At 34.4% G+C, this 19344-nt stretch overlaps 1 protein-coding gene across 7 annotated transcripts in view; it reads right to left on the reverse strand.

The window, feature by feature from the left end:
- Positions 1–2541: 2541 nt before the first annotated feature.
- sfmbt1 (Scm like with four mbt domains 1) overlaps positions 2542–19344 on the reverse strand; it is a 61639-nt gene continuing 44836 nt past the window's right edge. For 3 of the 7 annotated variants that reach the window (XM_073916657.1, XM_073916656.1, XM_021479793.3), the window contains exons 10-21: positions 17580–17662; positions 14954–15080; positions 14602–14715; positions 14439–14481; positions 12085–12155; positions 11832–11971; positions 10134–10243; positions 9398–9573; positions 8607–8785; positions 5571–5795; positions 4858–4986; positions 2542–3922 (exon numbers count right to left, since the gene is read on the reverse strand). In XM_073916657.1, coding sequence (XP_073772758.1) covers positions 3782–3922; positions 4858–4986; positions 5571–5795; positions 8607–8785; positions 9398–9573; positions 10134–10243; positions 11832–11971; positions 12085–12155; positions 14439–14481; positions 14602–14715; positions 14954–15080; positions 17580–17662 — 1538 coding nt within the window. In that variant the 3' untranslated portion in view covers positions 2542–3781. Of the gene's footprint in view, positions 3923–4857; positions 4987–5570; positions 6654–7906; positions 8786–9397; positions 9574–10133; positions 10244–11831; positions 11975–12084; positions 12156–14438; positions 14482–14601; positions 14716–14953; positions 15081–17579; positions 17663–19344 lie in introns of those variants that run through there. The other 4 variants (XM_073916654.1, XM_021479792.3, XM_021479791.3 and 1 more) reach the window with 2 other exon arrangements.

The raw sequence follows: 19344 nt of genomic DNA on the forward strand, positions 1-19344 counted from the left end.
CTATAGCGCATGTCTTTAGTCAGTGGGGGAGACCAGAGCACCCAGAAGAAACTTGCGCAAACACAAGGAGAATATGCAAACTCCACACAGAAAAGCTAACTGACCCAGTCGAAGCTCGAACCAGCGACCTTCTTGCTGTGAGGTGATCGTGTTACCCACTGCACCACTGTGATGCCCAATGTACATTTAATATACATAATTTATTATATTTTTACAGGGTCTCTGCAGCAGATAACATGTAAAATTTAAGACTTTTTAAGACCATTAAGTATTAAATTGTAGACCTATATCGCAATATCAAAAACGTGAAAGAAAATGTATAAGCACAAAATTAGGGGTAAAATAAATGTATTTAAATTGAACAGTACTAAAGACAGGCTAAATGCACCATTATACAGAAAAAAAACAGAGAAAAAAAAAACAAACATCTTAACGCTGATTTATACTTTCGCCCGGCGCGGCATCGCACACCTTACAAAATGGACAAGGCTTTTATACTTGACACGTTTGCTATTGAGATATTTTTTTAAATGACAGGGGGCGGTCAAAAAAACAGAAAGTAAAATCAGACGAATAAAAAGATAATCATTATCATTGAAGATGTTTTTGGGGGCCTCTTTTTTTGTTTTAACAAACTTATCCCTCAGGTTTTTCCAAAGTTTTACAAAAACTTTCCTCCTTTCCCAAAGCTGTTGCAATTTCTAGCCAAGAATTATTGGTCATCTGGTTCTCCCTATGATCACACATGGACGGATCATAAAGATGTCGGTACAGACAGATGTACCTGTTTCAGACAAAATCTCTGCAAAGTGTTTCATATTCAACTCAAATCAAATGCGGCGCCGCACAAATTGTTCGCCTGAGTCTCAAAAAATTTCATTAGCTCTGCTACAGCGTTAGTTCACTGACAAATGTCGTGAGCGCAGTATTACAAGTCAAGAGTGCATTCATGTAATCCGAGCGAGCGAATCTCTTTGCTCGTGCACCGATTTCCTCTGTTTGTGGACAAAACTGTGCGGGCTCTCAAATATAATACGCTGCTCATGCGCAAATTTTCTCACTCTCAAATAAGCACAGCTCACGCACAAATTTTCTTGCGCACTCTCAGTACACTGTTCCCTCTTCCTTTCGTGCGTTTTGATATGATTTATATAAGTACACTATTAACAATAACCAAAATACTAAAATAGACGTACATAATACATTTTAATCTAATAAAACATCACATTTTTGGCTGTATGTTGTATGATGAGATATTTCCAGTTTCAAACACCTAAAGACACAGAGAAAAGTTTTATTTTAAAAACATCTATTAAACATCCATAAGGTGCACCATACTAATAAAATAAAAACATTTAAATATAACTAATGCAAGCAGAAATGTAACTGTGACAGAAAAAAGGGAAAAACTTGATAAGGTATTATAGCCAACTGCACTATTCACTCTTCAAATAAATCTCACAATCAATCCCATTTTATCACTAAAACAAAGTGAACTAGTCTCTGCTGTACAGTGTTTTGTAAAGTACAGTAAAGTACTGTAATCTGTTGTGGTAATAATATAGTTGCTATGGTAAGACAACAAGTGTAATATAAACAAACTACCCAGTGCAGTGTTTTTTTTTTGTTTTTTTTACAATATAGGGTATATTATTCTACAATTCACCACACTTTACTGTAGTAAAACTACACTGTATTTCGTTTTATCAGTTCACTATTCTTAATATGCTGAAGCATCTCTGGAGAGCAAAAGCACGAAAGGAGTCCGACGGATCGAGAGCAGATCATTCGCATGTGAGCGGCCAGTGTTTTGAGAACTCTCCCAACTTAGAAAAAAGGCTCACGACATTTGTCAGTGAAATAACGGCATACTCTGCCAGCCGAAATCATGCCGCGCACTTAAAGCGAACTTCCGCAAACACAGCGATGACGTCACATTCGCAGCGCACTGAGTTTAAAAACAGAAAGCTGATCTTACAATTCGACTAGTGAAATAAAGAACTACAACACCCTAAAAACCTAGCAACAACAACAAAAAAAGAATTTAAATGAGCATTAGATGTAGCGTTGCATGAACATCGCAAAAATAAGACCTGTGCAAAAATATTTAAGAACTAAAACAGAGAATTTAAGACTTTTTAAAGCCTTAAATTTTGTTTTTTAAATTTTTGACTTTTTAAGACCCCGCGGGGACCCTGATTTAAAGAAAAACAATTAAACTAAGGGTCTACTAAATAATAGTGTTAAGTAATTTGTTTGCAGGCAGGCAGACAGACAGACAGAAAGAAAGACAGACAGACAGACAGACAGACAGAGATAAAAGGTTACAGACCTTATTCCTCACATAAATTTGACCCTAAAACTTTAAACAGAACTCTAATATAAGACAGTATATATTTAAAATGCAATATCTTTGACCTAAATACTAAAACACATGGTATACAAATGAAAAACTGTAACTAGGTAAAAAACCTATACATCAGTTCATGTAGTTTTGTCACTAAATTTCTCAACCAAATCCACTTGAAAACAAAAAACAAGTCAAGATTCTGTTAATTTTATTTTCTTTTAAATAACATTTCCACCAACAAATGATCAAAAGTAAACTGATATTAATTGAACAACCTTAAATCAAATCTGTGTAAAACGGGAAATGAACAATTGGGGCGAGACAAGGCTCCAAAAACATTTTTTTTTGTTTTTCAACAGTAGAGCACAAATTCTTAAAGAAGAAGTAGGATGAATAGGGATGGGCTGTTTAATAAAAAAGCAAGACTGTTGCATATCTCATCGTCAATTCAAATACAATCCTTCAATGAAAAATCTAAAGATTCTGTTTATAAGGGCACAGCTTCGCAATACAAGGCCAAACCGATGATTACAACACAGAGGCCCCTGACATTATTCAATGCAGTATTTGCATTTCAACACAGTGGCTGCATTCTGTTTGATAATAAAAATATGACTTTTTCAAGCAGACACATTTCTAAGAGTACAAAACTCTTCAATTTGGTGTTGATAGACCCTGGATTTGCCACAACGAATGTTTTATCCCTATCACAGTCAATGACGTAACCTGAAATATTTGTGTGCTTATGTCTCAACCATAACACGTTGTTATTTATTTATTATTACTTTGCACTTTTAGTTAATAATGCATCATTCGAATGAGCAAAAGTTTATTAGTATTTACAGAAACCACAATGGCAGAAACCATCATGCGTTTGCACTGTTGTTTTACAGTGTAATTCCCAAACTTTAATAGAAAACCAAACTGAAACGGGAGCATTAAAGCTGTCCCACTAAAATTAACATCTGCTTATTTACACTATTTACATTCACACTCCTGTATGTACACATTTGCATACCGCGTACAGTAGAAGGGCAACTGCTTTTTGTTTTCTTGTGCTTAAGGTTAATGCATTGTCATCCGCTCTACAGTTCATAAAGGTTTCAGAAACAAGTTTAGCTTTGCTTATTGTTGAATGCATGGACTAGTTCCTCTGACCCAGGTTTAAGTTTACCCTGAGCTCAACCAATCTTAAAAAAGACAACAGCCTAGTCTCCAAATGAAGAGCCCGACTGTAAAAGTACCATATTCACCCTGTTGGAAAAAATGCCTCCCCCAACTGTGCCTGCTTTGTAGAAAACGAATGGTACAGGGAGGCGTCTAAAGCGCTAAGTGATTCTAAAGGTTTCCATAGAGCAAAAGGAAGATCACAATATTAGTAAAGTCAGCCAAAATGTCAAACGCCCTACTCTTCTTTGCAGAATGTCACCCTCAGCTGGCAAACTGTTGGTAAAATGCCAGCTTGACCCGCTCGATGTGATGGCACAGCTTGATGGCAGGGCCCAGTTTTAGATCCATACACTCCTGCACGGTTGGGAGATTTAACAGGAGCAGCGCCTGGCCATCAATTTCCTGAAAGGTAAATGTAAAGTTAGTCCTAAATATAAGTTGATCCTAAATGAGCAACAACAAGCACGTGAGGAAAAAGTTGTGGTTTCATGTTAATTCATCTACTATTCATTTCACTACATTTTCCCTCGGCTTAGTCCCTTTATTCATCAGGGGTCTTTATTACACAGCGGATGGCATTCCAGCTGCAACCCAGAAATGGGAAACATCTATACACACTCATACACTACAGCCAATTTAGTTTATTTAATTCACCTTTAGCGCATGTCTTTGGACTGTGGGGGAAACCGGTGAACCCGGAGGAAACCCACGCGAACACCGTGAGAACATTCATTATTTTCCATGGATGTACTAAAATAAAAATTCTGGGCTGAAACTTAATATTCTGAATGTACTTGGCAGAAAACTAAAATGATATATAATTTTTGGTGTAATTTTATTAGCCTTGCTATGACAGCACAGTACTGCAAACAGCCTGGACATTGTATATATACACTACACAAAAACGTCCTGTCGGCACATTATTTCAGACGTTTTTTTCTGGTGAGAGTGTGCAGTTTATGCAGATAAGTATATGAGAGGATTAGGGAAATACACAAAGAGCTAGTTGACGATTCGCTCCATTGCTTTTACCCTTTAGTTTGCACAGCACCAAACCACCCTGGCAAGCCACTGACATGAATAGTTTTCATAGTGCATCGCTTTCTGCGTGTGATGTGAAAGCTGCTTCAAACTGTGCAGGGCAGTGTTAAGCAGTATCGTTTTTTTTCTTGGCTCAAATTTTTTTTTATTTTATCCATATTTGACCAATCATTTTTGCTTTGAAGCAGAATGATGCTGAATGTTTTCACAATTTTTTTCCTTATTTGAAAAGGAAAAACTAAACAGTGACTGCAGATAAATGAAGCAGTTAATGTACTGGCAGTGTTTTCAATTACTTGATCCATGAAGATGCGGGCCAGCGGAGCACAGTCAGTGGTCCTGATGAAGCGCACTACATCTGTGACGCTCCATTCCAGTGGACTGCTGTCCAAACACAGCTTCTGAGGAACTTCAGTACGTGGACTCTTCAAAAGAGAGAAAGTAAAACAATCAGTACTGCATAGTGAATTCTCAGACACAAAACAAATACAGTACACTACATGGCAATTTTATAAAAAAGCTATAGTCAATGATATTTATGATGGCATTTATCTTGTAATGACAAATATGCTTACTGTTTTTACATGTTTTCATTTACAGAACTTAGCAGGTTATTTAATTATTAAAATTATTAAATTATTATAGTTATTTATAATTATTAAAGTTATTAAATTATAAAAAAAATAATTTTTAATAAATATGAATGATGTTTATAATAGTTAAAAAATGTATATTTAAGGCTCGTTTACAGCAAGAACAACAACTATGATTTGGCTTCAAAAACTGAACTCACTTGACATATTGTAAACAACACAAACAAATTTGGAATCATCGTAAAAAAGATTTTTCCTCTAGCCATTAAATAATAAAAACATGTCCAGCCAATCAGAGTCCATCCTGCTTTAAAGAGCTCTAGCACTCAAAGCCGCAGAAAACATTCATTGACCAATGACTAATCTGCTGTCAGTTTTGCTGTAAGCGGGCCTTTAGTCTTGTTTCAACTATTAACCTTGGGTGATGGAGGTCTGTTCTCATCATCAGAGCAGGACGGTGAGCGAGCTTTGCGTCTTCTGCGTGTGGGACGGGGGGTTTCTGGAGGTGAGGGGGAGGGAGTAGGGGGCTGTGACTTCTTCTCTGAATATTCGGAGTCATCCATTAGCTCGTCCTGCATCTCAGAGCCTGTGTCTTCACTCAGAGAGTCATCTTCATCCAGATCTTCCTCATCGCCGCTGCCCTGTGAGGACAGACAGTCATATTTTCAGTCAACCTATATACAGTGGGGAAATTAGTATTCAACACGTCATTGTTTTTTTTCTGGAAAAAAATATTCTAAGAAGCTGTTGACATGGAATTGAAATACGAGTTCTGCGTAATAACAATCAAATGACAAGGAGAAAGTACTGAACTACTGATACGTATTTGATACTTTATATAGAAGGCTTTTTTGGTGATGGCAGCTTAAAGACGCCTCTCATAAGAAGAATGAAGTCAAGTGAATTGCTCAGGTGTGAGTTCTTCAGACCTCAACAGAGTGTAAAAATCTTGATGGTTCAGCGGGTCTTGTCCATCAAATCAGATTTTTTTTTGTGATTTGCTGGACCATTCTACAGCTTGATTTTCTTTCTCTGAAATCATTTGTGTTTTCGATCACTGTCTTACTGAGTTGTCCACCCTGGTTTCATCTACATAATCCTGCTAATGTAGATGTTGGACTAAAGCAACTGATAGTAATTTACAATGAGGAAGAGCAGAAGGTTGTTGAATAACCTCTGAGACATTTCAGCTCCTGTCTGCGCTTTTACTGCCTTTCTACACCTCCCTTTTTTATATGTTCAATAATTTTTCCCTGCGTCATTTCATTTTATTACATTTCTGTGCATATATGGATTTCAACATCCGCGGACAATTTCAAGTCAACAGCATCTTTAAAAGTAAGTTTTCTGAGATAAATGGTGATGTGTTCAATATGTATTTTCCCTACTGTTTATAATCTACAGATTTAGTTTGATCCTCTTCCTGGTTGTTAAGTATGTTTAAAATTAATAACAGTGGTGTTCAAGTTGAACTTTTAAATGTGGATCATGTGCGGAAACTTAAAGGGCCATGAAACCCCCTCGTTTCAGCAGGGTGTTTTCACACCTCTTCTTTGGAAAAAGCCAGAAAAGTGGGCGTGTCCAGCTCTGTTTAGGGGGGAGTGTCGGAGGAACTAAAGTGGGAGGGTGTGGGAGTGTCGATTTAGGCACGCGCGAGTTTCAGAGTCAAAATACACACACACACACACACACATACATACAGGAGAATGTGATGGTGTTTAACCTACATGGACATCTGTAGTCAAATTATTAGCCAAATTATTAAATGGTGGACTTTAACTGCAGTTTGGCTCTTTCATTCAGGGAATTCATTCAAGCCCCTCGCGACAAACGAGATATTTGATTTGAGGAACTGCTCTAAGCGTGTATTTTTCATGCAATGTTTGATACCGCACGGCGAATGAGAGAAAAAAACCCTCTGCATTTCCCAGAAACTTAGATGCACACGACAGGTAGTGTCAGAAAGCCGCGTGTGTTATTCCGGTCACTAAATGCGGTAAAAACCCTACACGAGGTTAAAGTTTGGTTGTGGTGCTAACGTGTTTACACTCTGTGCTATAGTTTGTTAGATACGAACAAACCGAATAAACAAAGAGCACTGGTCGCTCACTTACCAAATCTGTAGAGACAGGACAATCACCAGCAACTAGAGCCGCGTCTTTATGAAGAGAATACTACAAACGATTCCAGATCTCAGCGTTTGCAGATGAGAACAGCTCTCAGGTAAACAATAATCCTCCTTAGACACGTAAGTTATTGTTGTCGCGCGTCGCGTACACTGTTAATCCACACGTGAGTCTGAGCTCTCACAGAGAGAAAATGAAAACGAAACTTAACTGCAGCAAACTATAAAAGCAACACTTCACGCTTGTTTTGCCAACACAACGTGGCGTCTCTGTCCTGAAAACACGGTGATAGTAATGAATATTAATGAAGTTGCACAATAGAGTGCGCTGATTGGTTTAACCCAAGCCTTACTCATGCATTAATGTATCACACTGTAAGACGTAATAAGACACACTCTGGCACAGACGTCCAGTCTGCACGCTGGAATACACACTATTATGTCATGACCGTGACGCAGCTTCAAAAATTCGTTTCAAACAGGAAGTACGAATTTGCTTAAAATAACGCAAAAACAACCAATTTACACTTTTTAGTGAAATATAGGTGTCCTAATAGTGTTTTTAGCAGTGTGGGACACATATACGACTGTCAACAGCTCAAAAAATGTGTTTTGGTGTTTCGTGACCCTTTAATGGAATTGACATTTACATTTAGAGCACACGTTTTACCAGACTGTGCACATTCTAATGAACACATTAAAACAAATGGAGGAAGACGGTTCTTATTGAGCAGTTGCTCTGAATATATTTTGTTAATTTTTAATGCGTCTCTAAAATGAGCCCAAATAAAATATATTCATCACAGAAAGCTTATGTCAAATGCGTGATTTATATGTCTGTTTGCAGTTTCATATTTGCTGAATCCTTGCACTAGGTGTACAGCACTACTTTTGGTTTTATTATCCTGAGTTTAAATTCGAAAATCTAATTTTATTAGTCACATGTACAGTACGATATGCACTGAGTTGATTATAAAAAGATCATTAATAAAAGGTAAATTATAGAGTAAAGTAAGAAATAAAATAGAAAAACTTGATATAGAAAATATAGCTATAGAAAATAAGAACAAAATAAGAAATATAAAAAACTTAGCTATAGAAAATCTCCAAGTTTAATACTTAATTTCATTATTATGACTGCATTCTGTTAACATTATGCATTGTAAAATCAAAGGAACCTATATTTAGGTCACAATTAGTTCATCCAATAAATCTGAACTATACTAAAAATAATAACACTGAGAAAAATCTAAACAGAACTCATTTAACTTGTGATCTCAGACTGTTAGACTCGTGTTTTTTGTTTTTTTCTCTCTCCTGTTGTTACCTGAGGGGAACCTGCTGGAGTGTTGTCAACTGAAGCAGATGAGCGTCTCTTTTTGTGGACGAAGAGCTGCTTTCTCCTCTTTCTCCTCCTGCCTCGTCTCTTCACTCCCCCCTCTAGGTTTGAGTGTCCACCGGGAGGTCGACCCACACGCCTGCTCTTCTTCTTTCCATAGTAATACGCTATAAACAAAAGGTACTGTTAGCTTCACGGAGAGACCTAAAGAGTAACTGTTTATTTGCACATGTCATATTTCACACCAAAATTTAAAGATATTATGTAGACACTGAGCAATTAACCAAACCAAAAATCTAAAAAACATGAGACAAAACAAAACCTCATTACTGTAGTGTGAAGATAATTAAAATTGTACTGTTCAAATATGATGGTAAAATGCACTTTTGTAAGTTAAAATATTATAATAGCGTAATAATTTAACTGAAATACTGCAACAAGAAAAAAATATTAATTGAAAATAATGGGAAATTTTGACTTCAAATATAAATGTATTATTAGGATTATTATTATTTTGAAAGTACAGTCAGCAGTACACCAGTAATAGTAATAATGATGTTACATTTTGATTAAATTAAACCAAAGTTTTATTTTAATACTTATTATTTAAATAGAACATTTATAAAATGAACATTTTAAAAGTTTGCATTTTGACTTTAAAATGCAGTTTTCATTTTTTCCCCCTACATCCAATTGAAATATTTGCTACAATTTGAGTTTGACTTTCTACATGTAGCATGCAGCAATCCAGTAGAGAGAGAGGTTTAAGTGGTGCTCACTGTATTTGGTTTTGGTGAGCACAGAGCAGTTTTCAGAGCAGTGCTCCAGAACCATGCGTGGGCCGAACAGATTTGGGCAGCACTCCAGCTTAATGCAGGTCTTCCGACAGAAATCAGCCACCTGATCTGCTGTGCGAACAATCTCAACCGTCGCTCTGTAGCTCTTCCCCTTGTACCTGTAAAACACACAGTAAACTATTGGTAACACATTTATAATATGTCAGTAAACTAATTTAAATGGGTTGTTGTAGAAATATGACATTTCTGTCATCGTTTACTCATCCTCAATTGATTCCAAAACAGTTTGATTTTTTGTTGTTGTTTTCTTTCTTTTAAACACACACACACACACACACACACACACACACACACACACACACACACACACACACACACACACACGCAAACACACACACACACACACACACACACACACACACACACACACACACACACACACACACACACACAAACACACAAACACAAACACAAACACAAACACAAACACACACACACAATATTTTGAAGAATGTTCAACACTGGCAGCCATTGACTTTGGTGGAATGAAAAATAGTTTGGAAGTCAATGGCAACATTTTCCAACATTCTTTAAAATATCTTTCGTTTAACAAAAAAAATAATAAAATGAAACTTGTTTGGAACAAGTGAAGTACTGGAGGGGTAATGACAGAATTGAATTTTGGGCTAAATTCTGCTTTTTAAAACCGTTTTCTTACTTTGCTTTAAGTGTCTCTCCATGGCCCTGCCAGCGACCCTCCTGGTCCAGCTGCAATTCTCTCAGCACTCGACTGGGTTTATAAGCGGAGTTTATCAGTAGCGTCAGCACCTGCACAGGCCACGGGTCAAAAGGTTAGCATCAATAGCACAAAGTGTAGATTCAATTAATTGCTTCATAACTTATCATTTATAAAAAGGATTGATAACACTTTACAATAAGGTTGTATTAATTCATGTAAGTTAATGCATTTACTAACATGAAAAAACAGTGAACAAAACATTTATTATAGTAATGGTCATGTTCATTAACATTAGTTAATGCAAATACAGTTCATTGTTAGTTCATGTGAACTAAGTAATATTAGCAAGCATAAATTTAGATTTTTATAATCTATTAGTAAATGTTCAACAATGATCAACAAATCCTGTACATGTTTTGTCCGTTCTTAATTTATAATAAATGTTATTAAAATGCATTAACTTACAATAATTAATGAAACCTTTTTGTAAAGTGTGACCAAATAATTATATAGAGTATTTCTCAACAAAATACTTTTTTTGTTTGACATTTATTTTAGAAAGTTGCAAAAATTGTTTCATTTTAATTTAAACTTAAATAAAGTAAACCTAAAACAACTGGTACAGACATTAAAAAACAGAAAATGATAAAAACATATATATACTTTTAAAATTAGTAAAAATTAATTCTTTTTAACACCACCCCACCCCAGGCTTAATGTCTTCAAACACATGATTTTTACAACATGTTTTTAAACTCAATAGTTTTACTAATTTCTAATAATTACTTAATTAATTACATAATTAATTTCTTTCCCATGGTGACAGTTGCATAACATTTTACTAGTTATTTGACAAAATAGTTGTATTCAGATTAAAGTGTAATTTAAAGACTTAACTAGGTTATGTTAACCAGTTAAGTTGGAATAATTAGTCAAGTTACTGTATAACTGCTTTGTTGTGTAGACAATAAAAAAAATCTACAGTAAACATTTCTTAAGGAGGCTAATAATACTGACCTCAAAATTATTATTTTTTTCTTAATTAAAACTGCTTTTATTTGAGAAATAAACTATAAGAAACAAGAATTATTATGGCTCCAGAGGAATTGTTTTTGTTTTTTATGGAATACTGTAAAAATGTCCTTGGTTTGTTAAAAATCAAAATATTATTTTAAATGAATGGGAGGGCAAAATATTTTGACTTCAACTGTATCTGTTAAAGTTTACAGGTGCAAAAATGTGCCTTGATGTACTTGAATGTTAGAAATGTGTTATCCTACACCAGTACAAAGTTACTTGTCAAATAAATAAACAAGGAAGATTATTTTGAGTTTAAGTTATTTAATTAGCTTGTTTATGAAGACTGCAGAGTAATGCATGAAAAAATGACTTTGAATAATTGTTTAAGTAGTTTGTGATGTATGTTAATGTGTGCCCCCTAAAATTACAAGAGGCCCCTGCCCGCCCCCCCCCCAGTTATTCTGGTTTAGAACTGCCACTAAACTGCACACAACTTCTTATTGCACATTCATCCAGTTTTCCCATTGAGGTTACAATATAGATTTGTATTGAATTTCAAAAACTGAACTACTAACATTCCAGCATCTGGATATCTTTTGTCAAAATAAAAAAAAGCACTTAAATACTACAGCGAAAAATCAGTCTGACATGTCTAACCTCCTTCAGCACCAGCACACAGTTTCCAGGTCCCACACACTGCGGCAGCTCTGCGATGCGGCCCTTATTGAGATAAGGTCCAGAGAAGCAGCGATGGTTAAAATAGATCTTAGGGCAGCAGTACTTCCCATTGGCCTGGCCTGCTGGTGGCACACAAACAAGATTAAAATAGTAGCATCTTATAGAAAGTGCATAAACATCTTCAGCAAGAGCATCAACGCTTTGAGATGCTCAAATAGGAATTGTTGCTCACCCATCTCTGCCTGACTGCTGTTCATGTGTTGTTTGGTAGTGTCAGGTGAAGAGTCTTTAGATGGCACTCGACTGTGTTGAAAGACAGAAATGTGTTTTTCCATAATCAAAACCACTTGGACTTTAATTTAATAATCAAGGGTTAATTTAGCCCAAAAATTAAGGTATTTTCAATTTAGTTTCATGTGAAATCCATATCAACTATTTAATACAGGGTCTTCAGAAAAAAAGATCACTTAATAGACACATTCAATTCATTATTTTTTATTATTTAAATATAAACTAGGGGTGTAAGAAAACATTGCATTATTGTGTCTGTCATTGCTATATCTGTGAACTTTTAGGGGCATTAAATACTCCTAATTCGGAAAATAAAAATTAAATATAACTTTCCACAAGTTGCATGTTTTCTTCAGGTAAAAAGCAAGTCTCCTAAATTTAAGCAAAGCTGCACGATATTGAAAAAGTCTGACATTGCGATATGTTGTTTTGCTGCAATATATATAGCAATTTGAATATAATTTCACCAGATGATTTGAAGAGCTGTATTTGGAAAGATTTCATTCATTAGATCAACTGAGGTGATCAAGCCTTTTTCTATATGGTGCATCCCCATAAGATATATTAAATTACAATCATATATAAAAACAACAAAAATGATAAAAAGCAAAGATAAATGTTAAATAAATTGTGCTTCATGTTTTTTTGGGGGAGAACGTAACAGTATAGAAATATAAAAGTTGAACAATCAAACGTAAAATAACATGTTTATCATAGTATAATGGTGTACAATAATATTTAATAATATGTTTATGCTTTAATAAATAATCAAATTTTGGATGCACACTGCCATATTGATGCTGATGCTGATTTTATTTATTAGTACATGAATATAAGACTAAACTGTTTATTTAATTTGTATCTATTTATTTGCTACTAGTTGCTTAAAGGGACTTAACAGATCATGGTTGATTCGTGATTCGAACCGATCACAAACTAGTTCTAAACACAAATGACCTGCGGGTTAATAATTTTTTCGCTTGTAGATTTATCCTAATTTTGTAATGATTACAAAGAGATCGCCTCTCACGTCATTTAAATTTAGCATTTAGGCTGTCCTGTGAAATATAGTAATGACGAAAGAAGTCGTGGTAGGCTATTCAGGATGTGTTGGGTTTCTTAGGTTATTAAATCTGTTTTTTGTCACTACTTGTTTAGCCTGCATTAATAAATTCAGTGTGAGCTGTACAATTCAACATTAAAAGATCAGGATCTCAACAACCACGCAACATAAATTATAAATGATGGTAATTTGCATATGTTTATTAATCCTTCAAATCGCTGCATGCAAACCTGGAAACAAAATTCAAGAAAGAGATTTAGTCTTTAGTCTTTTGAGTTAGTTATGAAGTTACAGTCAAATAACAACGAAGTACTGAGAGAACAGTTTATAGTTTAGAGATAACCACTGATGTTTATGACTAAAATCACTGTCATATGCATTTAACGACGCTTAAAAAAATAAAAGTTGTTTGCAGCAACTACATTATTAAACCAATAGTTGGCGACAACCAGCCATCAAAAATATGCCACTGAATAATTCTTCAAAAATGACACATCTAGCATTAAAACCAAGTTTTATCAGTGAATAACGAAATAATTTATTGAAAATTGGACAATAAAAATTATAGGTTGTACAAATGATAATGTTAGATTTATAGATTTAGTGTTATCAGCAACAGTATGAGTAACAGTGACTTTTTCCCAATATTGAATATTTTACAATTTATTTTTATTCAGCTGATTATTTCTTCATTGCATTTTTAATAAAATTACAGGTTCTAAGTTCTGTTTGTTAAAACCAAAAGTGTCTTGCAGTTGTGTGCTTGTAATAAATGGAAAGCGAATTTCATTTATCTTCTCCCATTTATGGCTCATCTAAAAAATGGTCCGATCCGTGACTAAAAAACTAATATGTGATCCGAATCGTGAGATTTGGGATTCATTATACCACTAGTTATTTATGCAAATGTTTCTAATATTAGATCTTTACTCTGAAAAAAATATATATTGCAAAATACCGTCTTCTTTACAATATTACAGAACCATCACAATACATTAGATTACTGCAACCACCATTTTACAATAAATTATTTTAAAATCACCAGAATCAAAAACAAACCTCATTGGCTCTCAAACATAGAAGCAAGTATAGACTTTGAATGAAGAAACAGAAATTTATCTGATTTGCATTGGGAAAGTAAAAGAAGGTCTTACTGTTTTGTAATATCTCAAGGTTAAATAAATTATGACAGAAACTTTTTTCTTTTCTTTTCTTTTCTTTGTCTTACTTACTGTTTCTCTGGCTGAACAACTGCAACCTTTCTCTGTTTCTCCACTGCAACACATAAAACAAGAATTTAAGTCTCTAGATGTCATATATACATTTTAGTTTAAGTAGTATTTTGTGTGCTCAGTAGTTTCTCTGAAATTGCTCAGTTTATGCTGTAAAACTGACCTCTGGGCTTGCAGGGGTGCAGTAGAGGATAACCATTTGTCTCACACCAGCTCACTGGGAAAATATCCATGGAGTCTGTGTGAACTATGATCTCTGGCATGGCTTGCTTCAGACCTGAGCGAAGAGTGTAAGGGAGAGATAAATGACACTAATCCTCACGCCTACTGACCTTCTGTGATGTCTATAAAGGGTTAAGCCCAGTCTTAAATTAGTGCATTAGTGGTCCTGCTATTTTTAATCAAGGACCTGGCTTTGTTAGTATCCTCTGAAGCCTGTACAAGCAGACTCTGCATAATTATTTCTGGTCATTAAGAGCTGATTTACTGCAGAAAGAAGAGTGTTGAATTCACACCTTCCAATCGAATCCACATGTGTTGACCTTTGACCTTGGTAACAGTGGCTACGTGGATGTTTTCAGGACAAATTGGGTTGACGGCCTCCAGCATCATGGACTCTTTGATGCACTGATCGGATGGGTCCTACAAAAACATTTCAAAAGAGTTTAACATTTTAAAGTCATATTAGCAACAAAAAAACAGCAATAATTGAGATTAGATGACATTTTCATTTAAATTACAAAACCTTGCATTTGTATTTGATGCATTAAACTGATCAACAGTGACAGCTAAGACATTTTAAATGTTACAAAACATTTTCATTTAGGCATGGAATGATAACCATTTTTAAGGTAAATGGCGGTTTGGAAAAGTCAAGGTTTTAAAACCGCCAAAATGTTCTGCTATACAGTTCCTATGGTATGTGTAAGATTTTTTATTTACTTTTTTTGTATTTTAGAGCAACAGGATCTCCAGCAGAAAAGATATCCAAAGACGCCATTTTAAATTGTAAAGAAATCTGTGTTTTTGAAACAAATGAAGACAGCAGAAGTCAGTGATTAGCTTGAATTATTTAGCCTGACAATGTTTTATTGTCCTAAATATCTTAAATGTTGCTTAAAATATAAACATATTGTGTTCAAAGCTGAAAAAGATTTTTGTTTTTATTTTTGCCCAGACATTTAAGAAAAAAAAACATTTCAAATCAGTAATCACAATATTGTGAAACCATGATATTTTTTATCCAAGGTTATATCATCAAAATTTCCATTTCACATAAAATCTTCAATTTTAAACTTTCCATTTATCAAACAAGACTTTTTAACACTAAAAATATTATGAAATGCTTTAAAGCACCAAAATATATGAATGGGTATATTGTTATATAATATTATATATATATATAGAGTGAGCTAGATACAGAAAGATACAAGTAAAAAACAAATAGAATATATTTTACTACTTGCACTTTGTAAAAAAGCTAACATTCACCCCCCCCTCTCAAAAGCTGCTTTAAATTTTTATTATTGTATGAAAACAGTTTATATTTGATGCATATTTAATGTTAGTTATTGTATTGTTAGTTATTACTTATTCATTATAAATGCAAATGATTAATTATTAGCATTTATTAATCATAGTTTAACATCCAATTTGTACTTTGTATTCATTAAAAAAATCCAAAGCTGTGTTTTAAGTTAATGCACTATGAGTTATCAAGAACTAACAATAGCTATGTTTCCATACACCTATTTTTTGCACATTTTGGATATGTGCATAAAAAACTGGTTGATGGAAACGTCATGATGCGCATACATTTTGAAAATGCGCATAAAAAAGCATTTGCGCATAACTGAGTAGGATAAACTACGCGCATAAACTACGATAGAAACACTTTTACCACAAGTTTCAGTATGAGCATAAAAAAGATCATGTGATTTTGTGATGAGATCATTTGATGATGAAAATGTGTGTAAATGGACAAACCAGCAGGCTGAGCACAATGTAAAACATCTGAAATGTTGATTTGGTCATTCTAGAACACCTTACCGTTTAAGTATTAGCTTTATTAAACTATTAATTACCTTCAGAATCAGTCTGTACTCCGCGTCTGACACCTTCAAACACACTACACGTTTACTGCGTGTCAGGATTGCCTTCTGAGGCGCAAGTCATTTATTTGATAAAGAAAAGATTCACGCAGCTTTCCCTACTGCAGCAAATTCAGTTTTTACTGTTGATATTTGGCATCAGTTAATCAGGAAGTGATGATTTTGTTAGCTTTGACTAGTTGGATGGATAACGCTTTATTTTCACTTCTTTTATGAGATAATCCAGTTTTGCGCATAAAGTTCATTCAGATTTTTGGATGGAAACATAGTAAATGACTGACTTCATTATCTAGCGTTAACAATAGGGCTGCACGATATTGGGAAAATCTGACTTTGCGGTATTTTGTTATTCTGTGATGCATATTGAATACAATTTCCCCACATGACTTGAATATCTTTATTTGTAAAGAATTTATCATTTTAGATTGACGGTGATGATTCTGAAGGGGAGCGCATCTGCATAAAATTTAAGCAACAATACACAAAAATAGAGAAATACAATAAAGAAAAAGATGGAACTGAAATAAACAGTGTTTTATTGTGTTCCAAACAGTATTGAGGTATACAGTAATTGAATAATCAAACATAAAATAATACTGCATGAATAATATAAATAAAATTAATCGTTATTAAAGTTACAAACTGTAAAATTTCTTATTCCTGAGTGCTTTTTTAAATACTCATACAGTCACAAGCATCAAAACCCCTTGCAGATGATAAATTATAATCCAGACTTAACACTGTATATCCTGTGATGTGACTATTGCGAATGATCACATTTTAATATCGATGCTGAAAAGATATATTGTGCAACCCTAGTTACCAAATATGAATAAATACTATAATATAGTATTTAATATAGTATTTATATATTTATATAGTAACACTGTTCATTATTTATGTTAGGAAATACATTAACTAATGAAACTTTATTGTAAAGTGTTACCAAGAATTTAAATATAAAAACATTTACTTTATAAATGAATTGCATTTTGAAAGTGTTTTATTCTAATTTTTTATTTTAACTCACCGGAGGAAAGCATTGCTGTGGGGCTGCTTCAGCCTCACATTGCTTTAGATAGTCGGCCCAGTCAAAATCCTGACCTTGGAACCCTAGAAACACAAACACACACAAACACACAAAGGTCACCTGACAGAAACAGTCAACTGCACGACCTTCTCCCTAATATAGATATAAAGTTAAAAATATCCACAAGGCTAGATTTGAACTTTAAAGTTATTCACAATCAGAAATAATCAATATGTTGATTGGCAATTAGCAGCATGTGAGCCGTAAAGGAGATCTGACGATGAACACTTCAGAAGCGCTAAAAGCAACAAAGAGGTCAAAGAGTCTCCAAAACCAAGACTAAAGAGAAATCTACAAATTTTGGTGTCAATAAAACACCTGCATATCAGATCAAAACAAAAAATCAGGAATCATTTATCATCCAAATGCGTTTCTGTTTGGCAAAGACCAAAAGCCTCAGTGTGTGTTTCCAGCTGTTAAAATGGGGAGGGATCCATAATGACCTGGCCAGCCGTCCCAAGCCATTAGCTGTAATGACTGCTCTTCTGGGCAGTATAAGTGCCAAGGAATGAGGCTGTTTTTCAGGACAGGGGGGCATCTGACAGTAAAAGCACTGCTCACTCATGTGTCCATGTTCCCAATAAACCAATGTTTCATGAACAACAGAATGAGCAAAATGCTTAGTGTTGTTTCCAAACACAAAATCCCAATAAATCTGCTTTTCCTAGAGAAAAATGATGCAGTTTTCCCTCACAGACAGTTCAGAACATGTCGTAAAGAAATAAAGCAGTTTTGAAAGGACGGCGAAGAGCTCGTATTGCTATTTAGACATATTAAAAAAGGAGGATTTTTTCTGACAGATAATTGTCCTCAATATTTATCAACTACATTTGTTCAATGACACAGAGTAAATAGAAACTACACTTAAAAAATCTGCTTTAAATGACAAAAATGTATTGACATTTTAAGACGAAAATAAAATGTTTATGGAGGGACAATTTTTCAAAACATCCTGTCAGAGCAAATCTTCTTTTTTTCAGCAGGTTGAGCTGCAAACATCTGAACTGTAGCCTATACTGATCTACCTGGCAGAATAGATGCAATTATTTCCTTCATACCCGATTGAAGGTACCCAATACGTACAAGAAAAGCTAAGAGCAGGTGTAAGTAAATCCGAAACAAAGAGGGAAAAAAAGACAGAGCAAACAACTTTTTTTTTTTAACACAGATGTTGTAAAACACGACTAATCAACTTTAAATTGGACAGCACGCAACACATTTATAAACTAAAAGCATCTGTCCTATACAGCATCTCATGATCCCCAAGCAGAAGTTAAAATATTCTGAAATCATGGTGACGAGAGTGAATGAACAGATCGCGCGTGACAGTAATGATCTAAGCATTACATTTCTTAGGTTAAATGAAAAAGCAGTAAAGATATCGCAAGTGCAAATCCCCCTGCAAATCTCTCTCATCATGAGTGATTTGCTGTCATTAGTTAGAGGCGAGCAAAATATTTGAATGGTCCTGCATGCATTTAGGCCTTTTTACATATATAACAACTGAAAGTTCTGTTTTGACAATATTGCAAGTTCACTAAAAGCTGGCTGGAAATATTAGATAAATAAAACTTTATTTTTTAACATGAATATTTAATAATATAAATTCTTGTAATATATTAATTGCTATACAATAGTTTATAGGCCTATTTCCTTTTAGTAAAGAAGTACTGGTTTTATAGCTGTGCATTTTACCTTCTTATGC

Source organism: Danio rerio, chromosome 11 (genome assembly GCF_049306965.1).
Source record: "Danio rerio strain Tuebingen ecotype United States chromosome 11, GRCz12tu, whole genome shotgun sequence".
Taxonomy (NCBI): domain Eukaryota; kingdom Metazoa; phylum Chordata; class Actinopteri; order Cypriniformes; family Danionidae; genus Danio; species Danio rerio.